The following is a 20,477-nucleotide window of genomic DNA, read 5'->3' as shown; positions in this document are numbered from 1 at the left end:
ATGACGGGCGGGTGGGGGTCCGGAACGTGACACCGCAGGCTTTTAACGCACACACCGCACGCATAAACGCACGCATCTGTGCGTCGGCTCACACCTGTCCCGCCGGAGGACGTGCGGGGCAGGCGCGCTCTCCCCCCCCCCCCCCTCCCCCACCTCCCTCCTTCCTCCCAGGCGTGAGGAGCGCCGTGCGTGGGTGCCGCGCCACAGGATAGGAGCGAACCGCCGACGCGCAGCAGCACGGAGGAGATCCCGGGTGAGGGGGGGCGGGGGTGCGTGTTTCTGTGTGCGGGGTTACTGCCGGGAACGCACGCCCGCGGGTCGCCTTCTTCTCCACCCGCGTCCATGATCGGCAGTGCGGGGGAACACCGCAAAGGTAAAAGGACGGCCGCCGGGGATATTTTGGAAAAGGGGGAAAGGGTGGGGGGGGGGGGGCGACCGGAAGTCAGGAAAAGTTTATGGAGGTGCGCATAAGAAAAATATAATAAACTTTTAAAATGAAAAGGAAGTTGGATTTAAAACAAAACAAACAAAAAAAAAAAAACAGGTGAATCGTTGTTTTATTTTTTTAAATGCGTTATGCAATTGTTATTACCACGCACCGGGAGGGGTATGTGTAATAACACGCTTATTAACCGAATAACCTGTTTGTTTTTTTTAAGTTACTCCAAGTTAGTCTGGAATTATGTTTTTTTTTTTTTTTTTTTTTTTTTTTTTCGAAGTAAACTACAACAATTCCCGGACCGTGGATCTACAACCCCCGCCCTCCCCCGGTGTGTCTGTTATACTGGCAGGAATAAATTATTAACAGATGGATATCTAAAGAGCGGATTTTTGCATCATCAGCTTATTTCCTCAAAGGTTTTTTTTTTTTTTTGTCGTTGTTTTTTTTTTTTGTTTCAGTTGATGGATTTAATTGTGGACTTTTTCCTGTGTAGCAGGAAATATACAGTACTTCAAGTGCACAAGTTATATACAGCATCATTTTTTTGCCTTTTGTAAAGATAAGAAAATAATCTTTCCTTGTCTAATATGGAGCTTTTTAAGAGTCAGTTTAGGTACTACAGTGCTATTAAGACAACTTCATCATAACAAAATGTTATTTTGAATGCATCTTTTATTGAGGTGTTGTAGTAAAGTATCATCCGTGAGGTCAGTTCAAAAGAATAAGTACTTCTCTTTTGTAATATATGTGGTATATATATATATTTAAAAAGTAGTACTAGTTGGCATCGCACAGTCTTAAGAGCCGAGTAACACTGACACACACACACACACACACACACACACACACACACACACACGAAAATAAATTCCGATCGTCAGCAACTATTTACCTTTTTAATCGAGGCTCTGAAAATGTAATTTGCGTTTTGCGGATTGGGTGAAATGACACGCAGTTGACACAACTTTTATAATATAAAAGTGCATGTGGACTGATCCTGTGTAATAACAGTGTAAGTAAGGTGTCATAACACTTAGACTGGCACCATATGCGTGAATGGAATCGTGAAAGCGTTGTCGTGCACCGGCCAGTAATATCTGTCGTGCACGGCGGTGCAGAGGCAGACAGGGGACAGTGAATTCGGGCAGCCAAGAGTGACTCTCAGTTTGGGACTAGGATTTGTAAGACTGTCTCCCTCCCAGTGCAAGTATCTATTTTAAGGACATCTCTGTAATGTGTTAAGGCGCTATTTAACAGCCAGTGTGTGTCGGTCGAAGGACCAGAACCCCAGAATATAATAGAAATGTGAAGTTTTTTTTTTGTTTTGTTTTTGTTTTGGCTTCAATTTAAACCTTTGGTTTTGAGAAACGATGAGGAGACCGTCGCTTTCTTTCATTGTCAAATTTAAATATCTGAAAATTTGAGTTCCCCCTCCCCCCCATGAATTCTCAGTTTGATATGAATGAAACCTAATCGTAGAAAAAAATGTGCATGATTTGTTGCTGATTTTAAAAAAAAAAACCCTCCTCTGCTTTTCACTCGAGCATATAGATCATTTATTGATTATTATTATTATCGTGGACTATTTCCTCAATTCCTGGAAAGGAAGACCAGGGAATGATTAAGCCCCCACACCCCCCAAAAAAGTCCAATTAATTAAGTGAAATAATTAAGTAAAAGAAATAAATACATTACAATAGGCTAATAGATCAATACATAAGTTAAGATGTGAAATCTTGCCCAGAAATGCAATTCTAATTATGTTTGAATGGTTTTCTTTATTTTTAAAATTGGATAGAGATTAAATCATCCACTTGATGTCTGAAAATATTCTCACAGCCTCCTGATTTGTTTTCCAACTCCTCAGGGGGTCAAGCACACGCACACACACACTCACACACACACACACACACACACACACACACACACACACACACGCACACACACACACACACGCACACACACACACACACACACATATACACACACACACACACACACACGCACTCTTCACATTTTTTCTGGCCATTTTATTAGGCACAGCTGTAAGACTCTCCTGACCGGCACTATTAACTAGTAAATGAAGTGTTTCTAATATTCTGTTCCTGGGAGTCAATGCAATGGCCAAGCTCTTTCTTCAGAGATGTGTACAGGTGACCCCCCACCCCCCCCCCACCCCAAGCCCCCCATTTATCTTCTTTTTGTCTTGACAACCAATTTTCCATAAATTGTAAAAAGACAAAATGATTCGAACACTGAACAAATGAGCCTGGATATTCAGTCATGCTCTGTCTTGAGTAGCAGAGAAGTATGTTAGACTGGTGCAGGACATGTATGCTTGCTGTGAGACAGCAGTGAGGTGTGCTGTAGGGGTAATTCAGTCATGCTCTCCGTGTGGCTCAAAGCCGTACTGTGGTTTTCTTTTCAGTCAAATTTGAACACTTTGGCAAAATAGACAATGGAATTAAAGGAGTATTTTGCAGCGTAGCTTTAAACAGATTCATTTGAAGCCATTGATGAATCAAATTGAGCTCCACCAAACAATCACGGGCTCCAAACGATGCCCGATTGGCCCGCGAGATCATCAGATCTGCAAGTTTCCAGGCCAGTTCTTGCGAGTGCGGACCGGAAATCAATGTTTTGCTCTCGTTGTTAAACGCATGTCTTTCGCAGCTGTTGCTAAAAAAGGTTCCAGGCTCCTGAAACGACGTCTGGGACCGAATATCCACCGATCGTTTGTCATCGCGATGTTTAACGTGAATAAGCCTTCTCTATGTCATTCCCCTCCTCCCCACCCGTGCATCAGTCAATTTGCACCAAAGTACCAAAGTGCAGGTGAAACATTCGTCGGTCAAGTATTTACATGTACCACCAGGAAGTGGCCCTGTGTGGCCCCCTGACTTAGGCCAATATCAAAATAACTATATTTCTTCTGTTGAATATCTGCTACGATCTAATGCAGACCGGGGCATTTTACTGCCCGCGGGCCACGTCTGTCACGTTTTGCTTTTTTATCCGGCCCGTCAAACTATTTTCTTTGACTATTTTCAATCACTATTAAACTTATAATCTCCCTATTTTTTCCCTTTTTTTTCCCCAAAATAATGTTGGTATATTTATATGATCATTCATGATTTTAAAGTCAAATTAAAATGTCAAAAAATGTAAATATTAAAATTGCAGTGTTCATTTGGTTCAATTAACATGATACCTAATTGGCACGCCCATGAAAATAAATAAGAAATGTGGCCCGCCAGCCGAAATAATTGCCCAACCCTGATGTAATAGTTGCTTCTATTGTCCTCTTCATGCCCCATCCCAACCTGTTAGCACTATCACTAATCGGAAGCTAAAATGCTAAATGATGCAAGGCAATAGTCTTAAAAGTTTAAAAACATGATGATGGCCACTAACTGTTAAAAACACTCAAAGAATCATTGATGAAAGTATTTGCCAACACCGCTACTCTTTGCATGAAATTTATGCTACAGGCATCATTATACATTTTACATCCCAGTTGGTGTTAGTACAAACAGTTCAGTTATTGAGTTAGTTTGTTATTTTTGTCCATACATGTATAGTGACATGGTGTTAGCATACTGCTATAGGCAGCTAATGGCTATATTCGTAGCCATTAGCTACCCGTTAGCTGCTTAGCCATTAGCTGCCTATAGCAGTATGCTAACACAGTTAGCGTTGTGCGAGGTTGGTACTGTAGTATTAATTAGATTCCAGGAATGAGTTGTTTTCGTGACAAAATACCACTTCTTGTTTTGGCAGCTCATGAAAATGTTTGTTGTCTGGGCTCCTCACCCTGTTTTTTTTCTTCATCCATCAAGCGCCTCCCCCCTCTATCTCCCTGCCTCTTATCTGTCTGCAAGCTCTCTATGTAATACCTCAAACTGGTGTGTGAATGAAAACCACGCTAATGTGTCAAGCTTTTACCGTCCCGGTAGCGGTCGGGGTGGATTTGCAGGGAAGGAGTGCTTACGGGTAACGGACCGAAAAACGTCCAGATGTGGGTTTCGGGAGCACGACCTATAGGACGAACAGGCTTCTCGGCAGATGTGGTCTTAATTTGGAGGAACTTGTGATCTGGATTGTTTAACGCTCATTAGCATTGGAGCTAATTACAAGTGAATCGAGGTTCATCGATGGGGATTTTTTTCTCACTTCGGATCGAACGTACCATGACGTTATATAACATGGAGAGGACCAGAGAATGTACCGGGTCACCGTGAGTTTTGTGTTGACAAAGCGCTTTGCTGCAGCGAAGTCACAATATTTAGTCTCTGCCGCTGATGCTTCCCAGAGCAGCGTCTCTGGGTCGCCTATCGCTCGGCCTTTTAATGGACAGATAACAACCAATAACCCGTGGAATTTCGGCGATCGCGGAAATCATTAAGTTCTTATCACACTTGAAAGAAATTTAAAAAAAACAAAAAAAAAACAAACACAACGCAAGCGGTGATTTCAGGTGACATTCGAAAGAGTTATGGGGTGCGAGAGCCGGCTAGCGGGGAAAGAGCAGCATGCTTTATTACAACTGGTGCTAATGACCAGCAGGCGGTTAGGATACCCATGAAGGCCCCTTACATTCATCAGACGGTAATATTTCAAATGTTTTTGGCGGCTCAGAGAAAGGCCCCGATTGTTTGGGAGGAATGAGGGGCTGGATGGGGGTCGACATCACCTCCAGCTTAATTAGCCAAGTTCAACGACCGTTTTGTCCCGTAAAAGAAGCTTAAAAAAGCAAAGATAATCGACCGATTTGGCCGTCAAAGTCCGGTCACATACGCTAATGAGGAAGTAAACACAACGACTGCCTGGCAGGGCAAACACTGTCGTGCTGACGTAGAGCATGTTAGCTTCTTCTACAGCCTGAATCCCTGGGAAATCGTGGGACCTCTAGAAGTGGTGCCAGCACTGTTATTTTGAAGAGAAAATAACATCTGTTTTTACGTAATTTTGGAGAAAGTACCCATGGGAATTCACAAGAAAAAAATATGCATATAAGTTGTACATTGTCAGTAAAATCAAAATTGTGTTATATTTGCGGGAAATCTTTGGAAATCTAGGAACATCAACCCAAATTTGTAAGGAAAGGAATGGATAAGAGGAATGAAACCGTGAAAAGACAGAATACGTGAGTGAATGAGAGGTTTGGGATGATTTACGGAAAAAGTAGTGATCAAGTCCTTCATGTGAAGCATGATTGACACCTGCATTCAGGAAACTAAAATATGACTAAAATTTGCATAAATATTGCACCAAAAATGCTAAAAAAACTGACGATGATTATGCTGTTTTAAAAAAAGTGAATATTTAAAAAATGACACTGCAACTGCAGGAAAATGTACATAGTATCTTTCATTATGATATTACATATCATTTTTATACTATATCATATATTAATGATTTGAATGTATCATTGGCCCATCTTTTGCCATTCTTTTATTGATCTGTGCAAGCTTTGCTATTTCTGATTCATTCAATGCACGAGGTGACTCATCCAAAGAGTACCATGTATGGAGGTGTGTATCTGTTTACCGTTGACCTTGCTGGCCCAGCTCATGTGATCGTTCTGAGATCCTGGGCTCGGGTTAAATTCCGGAAAAATTCCAGGCTGATTTTTTTTGAATGATGTGAATAACAAGAACTTCGAATCTTACATTGCATAAGTCCACTGTTTCTCTGAGAAACTGGCTTACCCTTGTGCTGTGCCCTCGCACAAACTTTTTTTTTTTTCAGATCTTTAAGGCTGGGGACGTGCTCCACAGCTGTCGCCATGGTTACTGATGTTGAAAAGACTTGGGTGTTCAAATTAGCCGACAAGTTTCGTAAGATTTCAGGACTGGGGGACTCGAGATCAGACATGAAGCCACTGCACCTGATGAGGGATCACATGATTGGTCAAACCCGGTTAACTGGATAAAATTGAACACATTGAACTCCCGCAAAAGCTGTTATCTCATCAGGATTGAACGTTTAGCACAGGGGTGTCCACACTTTTTTGCCTTGTGAGCTACTTTATACTTTGTATATCTACCGATATACTTAACACAATGAATATATGTGGATCTTGCATAACTGCATGAACCCTTATGGCACAAGACAACAGAGTACTTTTTTGGTAAATAGCTTGTTCTGATGACTTGAATGGAGTCAGCAGCATAGTTGAAGTTAGCTGTGAGAAAAATGACTGCTGTCCTGACAGCTGGGATTTTAGTTCCTTCGGTTTTCTCCTGCTCAGCTCACTTTTCGGAGGAAAGTCGGTGTCGTAGTTTTTATGAATGGTCTGAAAATGCCGCTCCACATTTCCCTTTTTCGGTATAGCAACAGCAAACCTGCGGATGAGGCAAACGCACTTTGAAAATGACATAGTAAAAAAAAAAAAGTCCAGCTCCCATTCCGTATGGAAGTGATGGGTTTTCGTCTTTTTACTTGGTCCAGCTGCCCCATTCATTTTTATACCCATTACTTTAGAAGACATAAATTGGAGGCTAACTCGCTAGCTTGCTCGAACGCGCCGTTATGTGCACATGCGCAGTGACGCCTGTGTCAGAAAAGGTCAGATTGGACAGACTGAACAGACAGTCAAGTGACAAACTTCAGAGTGAGGAGGATAGGCTGTCGTCTTACGTTTTGATGCCATGCCATCTACCCACACTACCTTTGCGATCGACCGGTAGATCGCGATCGACGTATTGGGCACTCCTGGTTTAGTGGCTCAACATACATGGAGGATCGACGGCTAGCCGTTTGCGCAGTTATCTGCTCTTTCTTCTAATGGCATAATCCATTGTTTTGATATTCCCGCCACTTCCTGTCGTCTTTGTTTTCTGACACAACTTCCTGTGTCCCGCGTCTTCTTTGTTTTTTACCGACAACGTCAGTTTGCACTCGGGTGGGTAATCGGCGCAAACCTCGCAACCGAGTCGGCTCAATAATTCAAACGTGTGATTGGCTGCATCCCCCCCCTCCTTCCTGGGTTTCCGTGGCAACTGGCCACACCCACCAGAGTGAAATGGTTGATAAATAAATCAGGCGATAAATCTTGTAACGTGCCTCCCGACTCGGTTATATGAATGAGTACCTCCATGTATCAGTGGCAGGAAGTTCCCGCCTCTCCGCTCAGATATGTAAATACAGGCAAATTCCGAACAAACCCTCCGGTACATATTTTCCTGCGCCGTTGTCATGTGTCAAAACAAGTACAAACCAGCCGTCATTTAAAGGCGGCTCCTCTGTAGTTCTTTAAAGCTGCCGTGTTTTTCCATGTTAAATGGTTTTGTCTCTCTCACCCCGCAGGTTTTGGCAAAAATCGGCTTTTGGGCGATTGTGTAACCCCTGCGAGCTGGCAAGCGTGCAAACTGCATCGGGGAAAAAAAAAAAAACGAACCGCCAAGGTGGAGACAATAACAAACCTCCCGGTAGGGGAGGGGATTCAATCTAACAACACAATTATCTTTGCTGCTTTAAGAGAAACAAGTCGAATCTGCAGCGAGGAAGAACAAAGTGCTCTTAAGCGAACCGGCTCGGCGCTGTCCACCAGAGCCATCTGTCTCACTCGGCCTTGTCCCGTTTGTTCAAAGTATACGCTCGCCGCAAGCCTCCACTCCGGCCCCGACTTGGACGCGGATTCTGTTTACTTGAGAGGCGTTTGTGTGTTTGTTGGCTTCGCAACTTTTTGTCACAAGCCTCATCAATCCACGCGGTCTATATATGGACGTGCTGCTGTTGCAACGGGCTGTGTGTATAAACCCAAGTTAGCCAAAGCAAACTCGTGGGGAAAGGGGTGAAAAACAGGGCGCGGCGTAAATAATAATAAAACCGTCGTGAATCCAACAGACGGGGATCATTCACGGGGCTCGGGTTGAGCTCCTCGCCGGCATGAACCTGATTATTTCAATCCCCTGGACCGTTACCTTAAAAAAAAAAAAAAGAAAAGAAAAAAGTGATCAATTGGCGCGAATCGCTCTCCGCGACCGGTTCTGGCTTGTTGAGCCGAGCTGGCGGCAGGATGATGTGATTATGTTTAAATACTATGTAAAAACAACTGAGGACATGAAGGTAGTCGGTGTGACGAAAGAGGAAACAAAGAATCGGGTTAGGAAGGAAAAGACTACGTAAAAACAACTGAGGGGTCGTCCAGCTGACACTTCCTCGTAACGAAATACTCTAAGGCGATACGATGTTATCAGAAATACTCAGGTTGTTACATTTTGGGATGTACTACTTAAGAGAAATTGTCTACAAGGCAGAGTCAGGAGGTACATGAAATACTGAAATAAAGGGCGGAGCGTGATAGGTGGCTGTTCAAACTAGACTAAATTAATGAGTTTAGAAAAAAACAAAAAACAACATGTAAAAACGTTATTCTTACAGCAGAATTTTTACCGCGTGTATCACCAGAAAACTACGAATTAACACAACCAGCTGTCACAAGTTCAGCTTTAGATCTATCACCGTATTTTCCGCACCATAAGGCGCACTGGATTATAAGGCGCACCTTCAATGAATGGCCTATTTTTAAAAAAAATCATATTTAAGGCGCATATAATAGAAGCTACAGTAGTGGCTGGGGTTGCATTATGTATCCACTAAATGGAGCTGCGTTGAAGGGAATGTCAACAAAACAGTCAGTTGAACTTTATTAATAGAATACAAACCAACTTTCTGACAACTCCGTTCACTCCCAAAACAAGTTAGTGCATTCACCATACCTACCGGTAGCTCTTACCGGTATTTGCGCCGCCTTTGTTGAAAACAATGTATTTCCAACTCCATTTGTCACAGTTAAAAGCGTTTCATAAAACGAAAGCACCGAGAAGAACCGCCCCTAAATTCATTGATGTTAATGTCACTAGCTAGCGCTGTTGCCTTTATTTGAATAGTGACTGTAGAGGCGCTTCTACTTGCTGCCCCCTGTTCAACAACCCACTGTTCCAGTTTGTCCTTTAACTGTATCCATCTCGCTTTGTTGCCTCGGAAACTCTGTTTAGTCTTCTTTACTTGGCGCAGGTCATCTTGTCGCTTCCGCACCATTGATTCGTTAATGTTGAATTCTCTCGCTGCTTCTCTATTCCCGTGTTCTACTGCGTGACTGATCGCCTCGAGTTTAAACCCTGCGTCGTAAGCGTGACTCTTGAAAGGTGCCATTTTGGGGGCTCAAAACTCACACAAGTGGTGTGGGACTGGAATTCACCTTTACCGTTTTTACCACTGCTACTTCGGTGACGCGCGAACACACACACACACAAATGGAAATGAAAATGCACACTTAGCACAGTCATATATCCAAGCATGCACCGCATGCTACTTCTTCTATGGGAGAAAATGGAGTTGGCAGCTGCTTCCCGTAGTTGCGAAACCTCTTGCGGCTCAATATTGATCCATATATAAGGCGCACCCGATTATAAGGCGCACTGTCGGTTTTCGAGATGATTAAAGGCTTTTAGGTGCGCCTTATAGTGCGAAAAATACGATACAACAATATTTTGATTAAGATTTTCAGTTGATCCCTGGTCCCTGGTTCGATTCTGAGGGAGAGCCTTTCTGAGTTAGTGAATTCTCCCCGTGTCTGCGTGGGTTTTTTTCCGTGTTCTCCGCTTTTCCTCCCAGAATCCGTTCATTGAGGACCCAATATCACCCAAACATGCGAATGAGAGCGTGAACGCTTCCTAACATCTGGTTCCTGCATCAAATGAGAGAGTGAAAGGTTGCATGTCTCTATACAGTGTGTGGATAAGAGGGTAACTGGTTGTTTGTCTCTATATGTGGCCTTGTGATCGACTGGCGAACCTTGTTATTTCTATTGAATGAATGAATGCAAGGAAATCAGGAATCCGGTTTTGGCGCTGCAATGATTTGTCTTGATCGCCAATGTTGTCCAATGTCATAACTGATTCATATGCAATTTGCCTTCTTCCCACATCTCTTTGGAAAATCCCTCATGATTTTCCCATCCTCCAGCGTTGCACAAAATGTAAGTCCAGGTTTCGACAACGCCGCTCCTGCCATTGATTGAATTCAAAAAAAAAAAGCGGGGCCCGGTTTGACATGTCTGACACAGGACTCCCGCCAGCTCCTTATAAAGTCGAGGGGACATGCATGCACGGATGTGCGCCCGGGCACGAAATATGCGCGAGCGAGCACTAATGCCTGTTTATGGCTTCCGAAAACAGCGGATGTGCCCATCCTGGTGCAGCTCATCTACGACCCCGCCTCCGTCCGGGGTCCGATTGGGCTCGCTCCGTGGCCTCGCCGTCACCTTTCCGCTGCCGGTCGCATCCTTGCAGCTCAGCCAGACTTATCTCCGCATCACGGAGATGGCAATCGAATTTTCTTTTTCTATCTACCAATCCAAACACGGGATTTAACCTGTTGAGAAAGACAGGAGTGAAATCTTTTAGGAGATGCCTATCAAGGGCTTACCTTGAGCCCCTGAGCCAGAACAGGGGGCTGCTGAGAATCTGCTTCGTCCTGTTCTTTATTAGTACCTTTTACCCAGGAATGCAGTTGGAGGAAGTGATGCTTCTTGTGCGTTGTTGGATTAATAATGTAAGAATGCTCTCTCGCGGGGGGGGGAAAGCTGTTGGCACGCACGCGCAGATGCTTCATCGTTTTGGAATTTGCGTCGTGATATTCCCCTGGCTTTATATGCAAATATGCATCCACATCATTTTTTTTTTTTTTTATCCAGCAGGGGCAGCACAGGATGAGTCGGCGCTCGGATATTAAAGCGAGAAGAAATCAAAACAGTATGTCGGGCTGCATTCCAGACTTGACAAATTGCCCGAGACACTTGATGTGTGTAAAAGCAGGGCTTCTTCGGTTTATAGTTTCATGGTTTGCCACTCGTACCTGGGTTCTCGCTCTTTGCCCTCTGATTTCCGGCCGCCACATCCCCTCGCATCCCCTCTCCCTGGACGTGAGACCGATTTAAAGCGGCAAAGCGGGAACGGCCTCAGTCAGTCGCGGCGCTAGTGACCCAAAAGTTTCGCGCGCACCTCGATCCACTGCTATTTGGTTCTTCTTGACATCAAGGTGACAACTTTCGGCTATGGATGACCTTCAGCCGGCTCATGACCTTCCCAGTATGTAGTAACCGTGTCCTGCTTACAAGGATTCATGCGCAGGTGTGTGTCTCCTGACAGTTAATCTAAACTCCAACATTAAGATAAGATAAACTTTATTGATCCCCATAGGGCAGGGGTCTCAGACCTGCGGCCCGCGGGCCAATTGCGGCCCCTCGGAACAACGTTTTGTGGCCCCCGGCCTGAAATCAAATATTTGTGTTTGTGCGGCCTGCGAGTTTTTTTTCTCACATGCATCTGGGGGTTTTATACAGTGTGTTTAAAAAAAAAAAACAGGCACGTGATAAATGAGAAAGTAACTTCGGAAAAGTATTTTTTGCTTTAAAAATTTGTAAACAAAATGAGTTTTTGATTAAAAAACGTTGAGCGACATAGCTAAAAAAAAATTTTTCTCATTTCTATAAAAAGCACAAAAACGATACCAAAAAAAGAGGCCAAATGAAAAAGATTGATTTAATAACTAGAATAGCCTTGTAAACATTATACCTCCTTTTATGCCTGCTACCAATCAATTTTCTAAAACATTCTAGTGGCAAATTTTCCCACAGTGAAAAGGTTTTCTCTTTTAACTCAACAATATTTTTAGGGTTTAATTTCATCAACTCTTTTTTTAATATAAATTTTTGATATCAATTCATCATGTATTTTTTTAGAGGATCAGTTCATTACGTATGTTTTTTTTATAATTTACCTGTTTACCTCCTTTCAATTAAAATAAAGGAAAAATTTGGACTTAATGTTACTTATAGGTAATGATTTTACTGGTCGGGCCCCCTTGACATCAAATTAGTCCGTATGTGGCCCCTGAGTTTGACACCCCTGCCATAGGGAAAATTCTTTTGTCACAGCAGCGTAACAGCGTAAATATGAATATAAATGTAAAGAGTTAGAAGACAGAAAATAGCAGACATCCACCAATAAATAGACAGAGAACAACAACAGCAACAACATCAGGGATAAGAATGGACAACAGAATGACAACAGTAAAAAAAGGGGGGGGAGAATAAGAAATACAAATAAAACTATTAAGTGTCAAAGTCAAGGCTATAAAGTGTTTTAAGGTCTATTGGTTTTCTTTATTGGTTTATTTTTTAAGGTTTTAAGGTTTATTGCTGCGGATGCTGCATTCGTGCATGTATCCAAACGTGCATCCTATTTCCTTTGTTCGATATTGACTGTGGCGTTTTCTTAATACTTTGGGAATATTGGTCCATCACACACACACACAAACACACATTTATTTATTTATTTATTTATTTATTTATTTATTTTTTAAACAGAAATAGTAAATAAAGAATTAATCTTTATTTTATTTCTGCTAGTTTTAGATCTCATTAATTTCACTCTTGGATTGATGGTCGCTGAGGCATCTCTCTCTGCTGTCTCATCCTGCTAGTTCTCTTCGCGCTTCTCCTACAACTTCTGTGGAATCACCTTCCAAGCATCGTCTCTTTGTTCAAGAATAGGCTTACATTTGAGAAAGTTTATAGTTAGCATCACGCTAACTATAAGCATCCCATTCTATCCCAGGGGCAGGCAAACTGCGGCCCGCGGGCCACATCCGGCCCGGATTGAAGAGACCAGCGGACTGCCAAAGATTGGTACAGAATTCATACTTGATGTGAATGATTGAATGATTGGATCAATGTTTGGAGCTCAAACATTTTTTTGAGCTACTTGAGAATTTTCCTGAGCTGAATGATACAGATCGGGTTTGTGATTTAGCCCAGGTAATTTTCAACCAGTGTGCCGTGGCACACTAGTGTGCGTAGAGGTCAATGTTAGAGTTAGTGCTGCGCGACAGTGGCAGTATGGACTAAAGAAAAAAGAAAAGACGATGAGCTCGAGGCAATACAGCGAAAGCTATCTTTCATTTGGATTCACTTTCACCGGGGATGCAACAACACCGACACAGCTTGGTGTGTGTCGAGAAGCCACCCAATAGCGCCAAGGTGCCATGCAAGCTTAAACGCCAGCTCCAAACGAAACACACTTCTGTTCAAAACAAGCCGATGGACTATTTTGTACGCTTACGTAGAAACAATGTTTTCTCCCAAAAACAGGCAATTTTTGGGAGAAAAACCTCAAAGGTAAACGAGAGAGCCCTCAAAGCTAGCTACTTCGTTGCTGAGCTTGTAGCTAAATCAAAAAAGTTCCACACTGTAGCAGAAACTTTAATACTGCCTGCTTTTAAAGCTTGAACAAGAGCTTGGTGTATGTCTTTCTACCATTAATGCGAAGATATCCATTTTGTGTTCATTGAAACAGCCCCAGGTTTCACACTGAGTATTAATACATTAAAAACTATATTATTAACTATATGTATTATATGTACTGTGTTGGAGTGTCATTTTGGTTGCTGGTGTTCCCCGGGATAAAAAAATGTGCCCTGGCTCAAAAAAGGTCGAAAATAGCCTTTACTGTGAACATACTTACACGCATAAATGAGCGAGACATGAAGCTACAAGGGAAAAACTGCTTTGTCCATGAAATGCGAGAAAACGCCAGAGCCTTCAAAACCAAACTGGTTTTATTTTCAAAGCTAATGTCAGATGAGTCTGATATGTATCGTTTACAAATGATTTTTTTTTTCTTTATATATATATCGTATCTTGCGGTGACCCGGCCCGTCTGTCAAATTTTAAAAGTCGATTTGGCCTCTAAGCCGAAAAGTTTGCCCACCCCTGTTCAATCTCTATGTCCTTCTCTATCGCACCAAGGTTTGTGTCTAGTTTTTCATTTCCACTGTCGCCAAGTGCTTGCTCACGGGCCTATTGTCGTGTTTCTGTAAATCATTTTGTTCGGTCCAGATCTGCTCCACATGTGAAGCGCTATAAGAAACAGTTATAATTTGACATTACATAAATAAAATCTTAATTGATTTGATTTGACTTGATGCATTCCTTGACATGTTTCCATTTAATGCGGTCCCCTGCAGTTGCGTCATAATAGCTTGATGTTGCCTGCCTTGAGGTCCTGTTTGTCTTTGTATAAGAGAACTAGTCTCCCTGCAGGTCTGGAGTCCGTGATGAGCTCACTGTAGGGCAAGTCCGTCATAATGGGACTATCCTAGATAAGGCTGATGTGGCCAAGACAACGGTGATGCCTCTGGGCTGGAGGGCGAATATGCGCGGGGTTTCTACCTGTGACGGGACATCTTTGTAAGGGATGTGGTCTTGCCAGGTGATGTCCAAGATTCTCCTGACGCAGCGTAGGTGGACTCAGCGTTGACTCTGCACTCTTGACAGGAGTTGCTGTTTAGGAGGGAGCTGAGCATACATGTTTGGTAGACCCTTATGTTGGTGTTGGTTGTCAGCACGGGCTATGGCTGTCGCTGCTTTGCCGATTCTTGTGTTTAGCACGGCATCTGGGAAGATGTCGCAGGAGATAATAGAACCATGGTACGTGAAGTCCTCTACCACTTCAAGACGGATGTTTGGGGTGTAGCTGGTGACTTCGTCCATTATGAGATTACAGAGGGTTATCATCAGTTCTAGTGTGGGGGCACATGCTGTCTTCTGATTGGATGAAGGCATAGGACAGTAGCAAGAAGCAAATTGGAGTTAGGTGAGGTGCATATTTTTAGGTTTTATTTTTCCGGTGGTGGTCATATCATGCCTTGCTCCGTCGCACATTTTACATGAAACAACAGCCTTTTGTGAATTTTTGTGAATTTACACCCTGACATAAATACATGTTATTTTTATTTTTCATTAATTTCTCCTCATCTTCCCCGTCTCGGCATCGTGTCCCCAACGTCAAGAACCCCCCCCGCCGCTGCCGTGGAAACGGTCCAGGTCTGATCTCAGAACAGACCGTGGGTGTTTAACTTTGATTGTTGCTCCTTTGCAAATTTTTTTTTAACACCATGCTTTTACAGAAGCCCTGGGGGGGGGAGCTGAATTTGATTGATGATTGTGCGAACGGATTTTGACGAGCGCTGACGTCCGTGACGGGTATGAACCGCGGTTGTTTGCTGGCTGATGTTCAGCTGTTGATCACTCATGCGGCGTCTTAGCCTGGATACTCACCATGATCTGGCCCGATGACATTAAAATATATTTGTTTGGGGGAAGGGTGGAGGGGTCCATTCCAAGCTGACGTGAATATGAGCCCACTGCAACGTGCTTCACACAAACTAAACAAACGGGGTTTGTCAACCCGATGGCTTTCAGGCGCTTCATCGGGATTGATTTGAGTTTTTGGGAAGGTTTTAGGGGAAAAAGCGGGTTGACCTCAGGTTTAAGGTTATTACAGTGGGGCCAGGTGATGTCAGCTTATTTCACCAGACCACAGAGTTTGTTGTTTTTGTTAATCTACCCCTAAGTAGTACTTTCTTCAAAAACATTTCAATCATCATCATCATTATTATGATTATTGTTGCCACAATTATTGCCATTATCATCCGCCTCCTTTTTTACCACAGCAGTTGCCTGCACAGCCGGCGGCGGAAAAACATTTAATATCATGCTTCAATTTGTCTTTCATAATTTTGTAATGCTCACGCCCGGTCTTAAATAAATATAAAAAATTAACCAGAAAAGAAGCCTGTTGTTTGGCGGTAGTTAAGTCGGAAATGTGGATGTTATTCCAGTGGAGTATAAACAATTGTGTAATGCTATGTAGGAGTCACTTTCTGTGTATGCAATAGTTTCGATATGTATTATTCTGCCCCAAAAAGTGCTTTTGTTGACTCTTTTCTTTTTTATGTATCTTTACATAAATTTTTTTTTTTTAGATTATATATATAATTCATATTATTTTCTCATATATAGTTATTATATACAATAACTTTCTATAACAGAGCAAAGATGGGCAGGCAAAAGCCGAATTTACCTGCGTAACCCCGAGTTACACTATCTTTTTGCTGTACAGACCTTTTTTCAAATGTATTTTTACATTTTTATTTCAAATTTTGTCCGACATATAACATGGAATATAGATTCCTGACTGATTTCTTCATCATCGACACCCCGGACCACTTTCAAAACTAATTCGAAGAGCAAAATTGCTCAGAGGTACAGGTTCCAGAAATCAAGCTGAGATGTTGAAAACAAACTCAAAATGCAGTTTCATAAGAAATCGATATCTTTGGATTCATCATTATGAACTATAAGGGTGCCTCTCATGGCCAGAATATGATGAAGCAACATTAATCCCGCTTCTTATCCCAAAGCAATGATTTTATACAAAACACCCTAATTTAATAAATGTATTTAGCATCAATTTCTGGGCCATTCAATTTAATCAATATTTGATTTTACCAACCAAAACAATCTTACATTTAAATCTTGACAAGTTGAAGTTGAGTTGGATTTATTTTGTCCTCTGTGATGAATATATTGCTGCTATTTAAGCTCATTTGTACTTTTACTAACTGCTCGACATGGTGAATTCAGGGAAGCATCTGGTTGTTTATTCAGTTTAAAATTCGGATTTTTTTTTTTTTTTTTAAATCAGTCATATATGTCTTTACTCCAAATGATGAAATATAGATTTGCGCATCCAGATCTGCAAGTTTTGCCTATAGCTCCTGCTGAGCTCCTTTGTTTACACAATAGGAGCTGAAACTTAACGGCGCCTCGCAGATGTAGATTTCTCCCAGGTCGGCCACCAAGTCTGCAAGCGGTGTAACATAAACCGTCATGCAAAACCTACTATATGTCATTTCAACACATGATGAGCTGGCAAACGGGACGTATACATTACATATCTAACCTTATTATTTTATTTCTTTATTCATTTATCAATCTTACGCGGTGAGTTGTCATGCCGCCGCATGATACTTTGCTCGCCGGACCGAGTGTACCATTAAAAAATCATCATCTCACATCTGTGTTTTTATGAACGAAAAGGATGTACGCTGCAAAAACGAACCCATTAGAGATAAATGAATGAAATAAAATGACTAAAGTTAATGGAGAAGGTGGTTGTTTTTGTTGTCATGCCTATCCCTGTCATTGGGCAAGAGCCAGGGATCACCCCGGAAACCCGGAGACAAACAATTATTTACTCTCTCATTTGAAACCCGATTTTTATCGGCTGGTATTATCCGTTAATGTTTTACTTGTACACTGTGTGCACAATTTTAAGGCAAGTGATTATTTTGACCACATCATATGTGTTTTTGTGTAACGAGGGAGGGTGTAGTATAAGGATATAATCATCCAACAGGACTGTCTCAGAAAATAAGAATATTATGATTAAGTTCTTTATCTTCTGTAATTATAAAAACAAAAATGTCATACATTCTGGATTCATTGCAAATCAACTGAAATATTGCAAGCCTTTCATTATTTTAATATTGCTCACATATTGCTCAATATGGCTCACATCTTAAGAAAACTCAAAAATCTTATCTCAAAATATTAGAATATAATGAAAAAGTAATGTTTCGTTTTTAGAATTGGATTACAGAAGATAAAGAACTTTATCACAATATACTAATTTTCTGAGACAGTCCCGTATATCAAGGTGTGTATAATTTTTAGGCAGATTCTTGAACTGACTCTGAAAATTTGAAAAAGTCTTTCAGAGGGATGCCGCACTCTTGAAATATCTAAGATATCGTGGCGTGATCAAATGTTTTTTTTCTTAAAATAGTCAACAGGGTCGCAAGAAGCATGTCGGGAAGAAATTAACCGCCAAAGATTTGAGAAGAATCGCACATGGATCTACCAGGAAGCCATTATCCTCCAGTGTTGCCATATTCCACAACCGCAACCTGGAGGGTCAGGAAGTACGAGGCGTTCGGTTCCCGGAGTCATGGCCGACCTCTGGACAAAACATATAAGTTGAAACGTCAAGAACGGGCCGAGAAATATCTGAAGAACGATTTTTCAAACGTTCTGTGAGAGTGACTCTTGATGGCCCGTGGTTGGATCTGGTATGTGCAGGTATTATTAAAGATGAGCCAGTTGGACCATTTCGGGTTGAAAATGGATGCAAAATCAACTCGAAATGATCTACTGCCAATTTTTCGAAGACACTTTCTTACGCAGTGGAAACGGGAAAGAGTCTGCATCTTAAAGGCTTTTTCACCTTCTTCTTCACCTGACTTAAACCCTATTGAGAACTTTTGGGCCCTTCTTAAGCAGTGAAGGTTACATTAAATTACATTTCAGTCATTGAGCAGACGCTTTTATCCATAAATTGCAATTCAATAACCGAAAATCAAAAGTACCAGTAGTCATTATTCAGAAGTCACCACTGTGCCAAATAGCCATCCCAAAACCATATAAAGTGATCCCTCGCCATAACGCGGTTTACTTTTCACGGTTTCGCTACTTCACGGATTTGCATCGTGCATTGTGTTCTGCATTCTGTTTGGCTAAAAAAGTCACTCAGCTTCTTCTCAACCTGTGCGTCAATAACATTGCAGTTTAATATGTACACGTACGTAAAGCAGCTTGCCGAATTTACATTACGTACGTGCAAATTCTCTTGCAATTTCGAGTTTCTCTAAAACCCATAATGTTGACAAAACGCTCTGGACCGACAAAAGCACCTGCGGCAGGGCCCAAAAGGCAGCGGAAGATGCTATCTATCGCAGATAAAGTTAAACTTCTGGACATGCTAAGGGAAGGTAAAAGCTATGCGGCTGTAGGTCGGCATTACGGAATTAAATATCTTCCGTTCGTTCCGTAAAAAAGGAAGAAAAAAACATAAGGACGACAGCAGCAATGTATAATAGAGTATTTAATTGTATAATAATTGTAAAAAAAAAAATAAAGGTTTCTACGTCACGGATTTTGCCTATCACGGGTTCTTTTTGGAACGTAACCCCTGCGAAAAACAAGGGTAGACTGTACATACATACATTCATTTCTTCTTTTTTTTTGTTTTGTTTTTTCTTGGGCGGCGGGGGAGGGGGCTAAGTGCGATGAGGGCGGTGAGCCAGTGAAGGGACATAAGAAGGGGGGTTGTGTGTGAGAATTTGCCGCAATTGCCGCTTTCTGATGGTCACCGCTGGGGCGGGAGGGAGTTGCAGTCGTCCAGACGGGGGAGATGACTAGAACCTGGAGGAGTTTCTGCGCCGTATCCCCCGTGAGGAATCTGCGAATCTTCCTGATGTTGTGAAGGAGGACGTTCTGCGACGTTCGCCGAGAACGACAGTTGGTTGTCTAGGACCACACCCAGGGTTCTCGCAGTTGTGGTCGGCCTTATCGCAGTGTTGGCGGCGTTGGTGATGGCCAGGTCTCTATGCGGAGAAAGAGCAGCTCAGTCTTGTCTAGGTTGAGCTTCAGGTGGTTAGTTGCCATCCAAGGTGAGATGTCGGACATGTAAGCTGTCATTCGGGTTTCCACCTGTGTGTCTGACGGAGGGAAGGACAGGATAAGCTGTGTGTCGACAGGTTACCTACGGCGACGGTAAACCGTACACCTCTCTGAACAGTGACTGGGAGGCTGTGGTTGCGGCTGCGAAAAAAGTTGATTCTGACCAGATCAAGGAACTGACTGAATCCTTGATCGGAAGGCTTGTGACTGTTATCGAAAAGAAAGTTGGCTATATTGGTCACTGAGTTTGTGGTGTGTGTGTGTGTGTGTGTGTGTGTGTGTGTGTGTGTATGTGTGTGTGTGTGTTAAATTTCCATTAATGTTTGTTTGTAAATTTTGAGTTTGTATATTATTCTCACTTTAACAAGTGGAAAAACAAGTGAGATACGAAAAGCTTTTTTTTTTTTTCATTTAGTTTCATAATAGTTCTGCACAGTAATAGTTGCCTAATATAGATATTCTCTTATGGAAGCCAAAATTTCATTTTTACTACTGAAATGTTCAGGTTTGAGGGCTTAACATTTTTGTTATTGTAGTTGCACAATAACAAATGAATCCTCAAAAATACAACTTGCCTAATATTTATGCACACAGTACAGTTCTGTCTAGTTTCACTAAATGAGACTCACCTGTTAGAGTTGGTAGTACTTCAAGATACCG

General features: G+C 42.2%; 1 protein-coding gene across 1 annotated transcript in view; it reads left to right on the top strand.

Annotated features, from left to right (window-relative positions):
• Positions 1–286: 286 nt before the first annotated feature.
• The window catches only part of artn (artemin), a 37,981-nt gene continuing 17,790 nt past the window's right edge, over positions 287–20,477 (top strand). The window contains exon 1 of the mRNA XM_086146102.1: positions 287–373. Within this exon, the coding sequence (XP_086002228.1) occupies positions 343–373 (31 nt within the window). The 5' untranslated portion in view covers positions 287–342. The remainder of the gene's footprint in view (positions 374–20,477) is intronic.

This window comes from Fistularia commersonii, chromosome 1 (genome assembly GCF_037954325.1).
Source record: "Fistularia commersonii isolate RoL2024-O1a breed Wild chromosome 1, RoL_Fcom_v1.0, whole genome shotgun sequence".
NCBI classification, from domain to species: Eukaryota; Metazoa; Chordata; class Actinopteri; order Syngnathiformes; family Fistulariidae; genus Fistularia; species Fistularia commersonii.
This window is presented reverse-complemented; position numbering and strand designations above follow the sequence as displayed.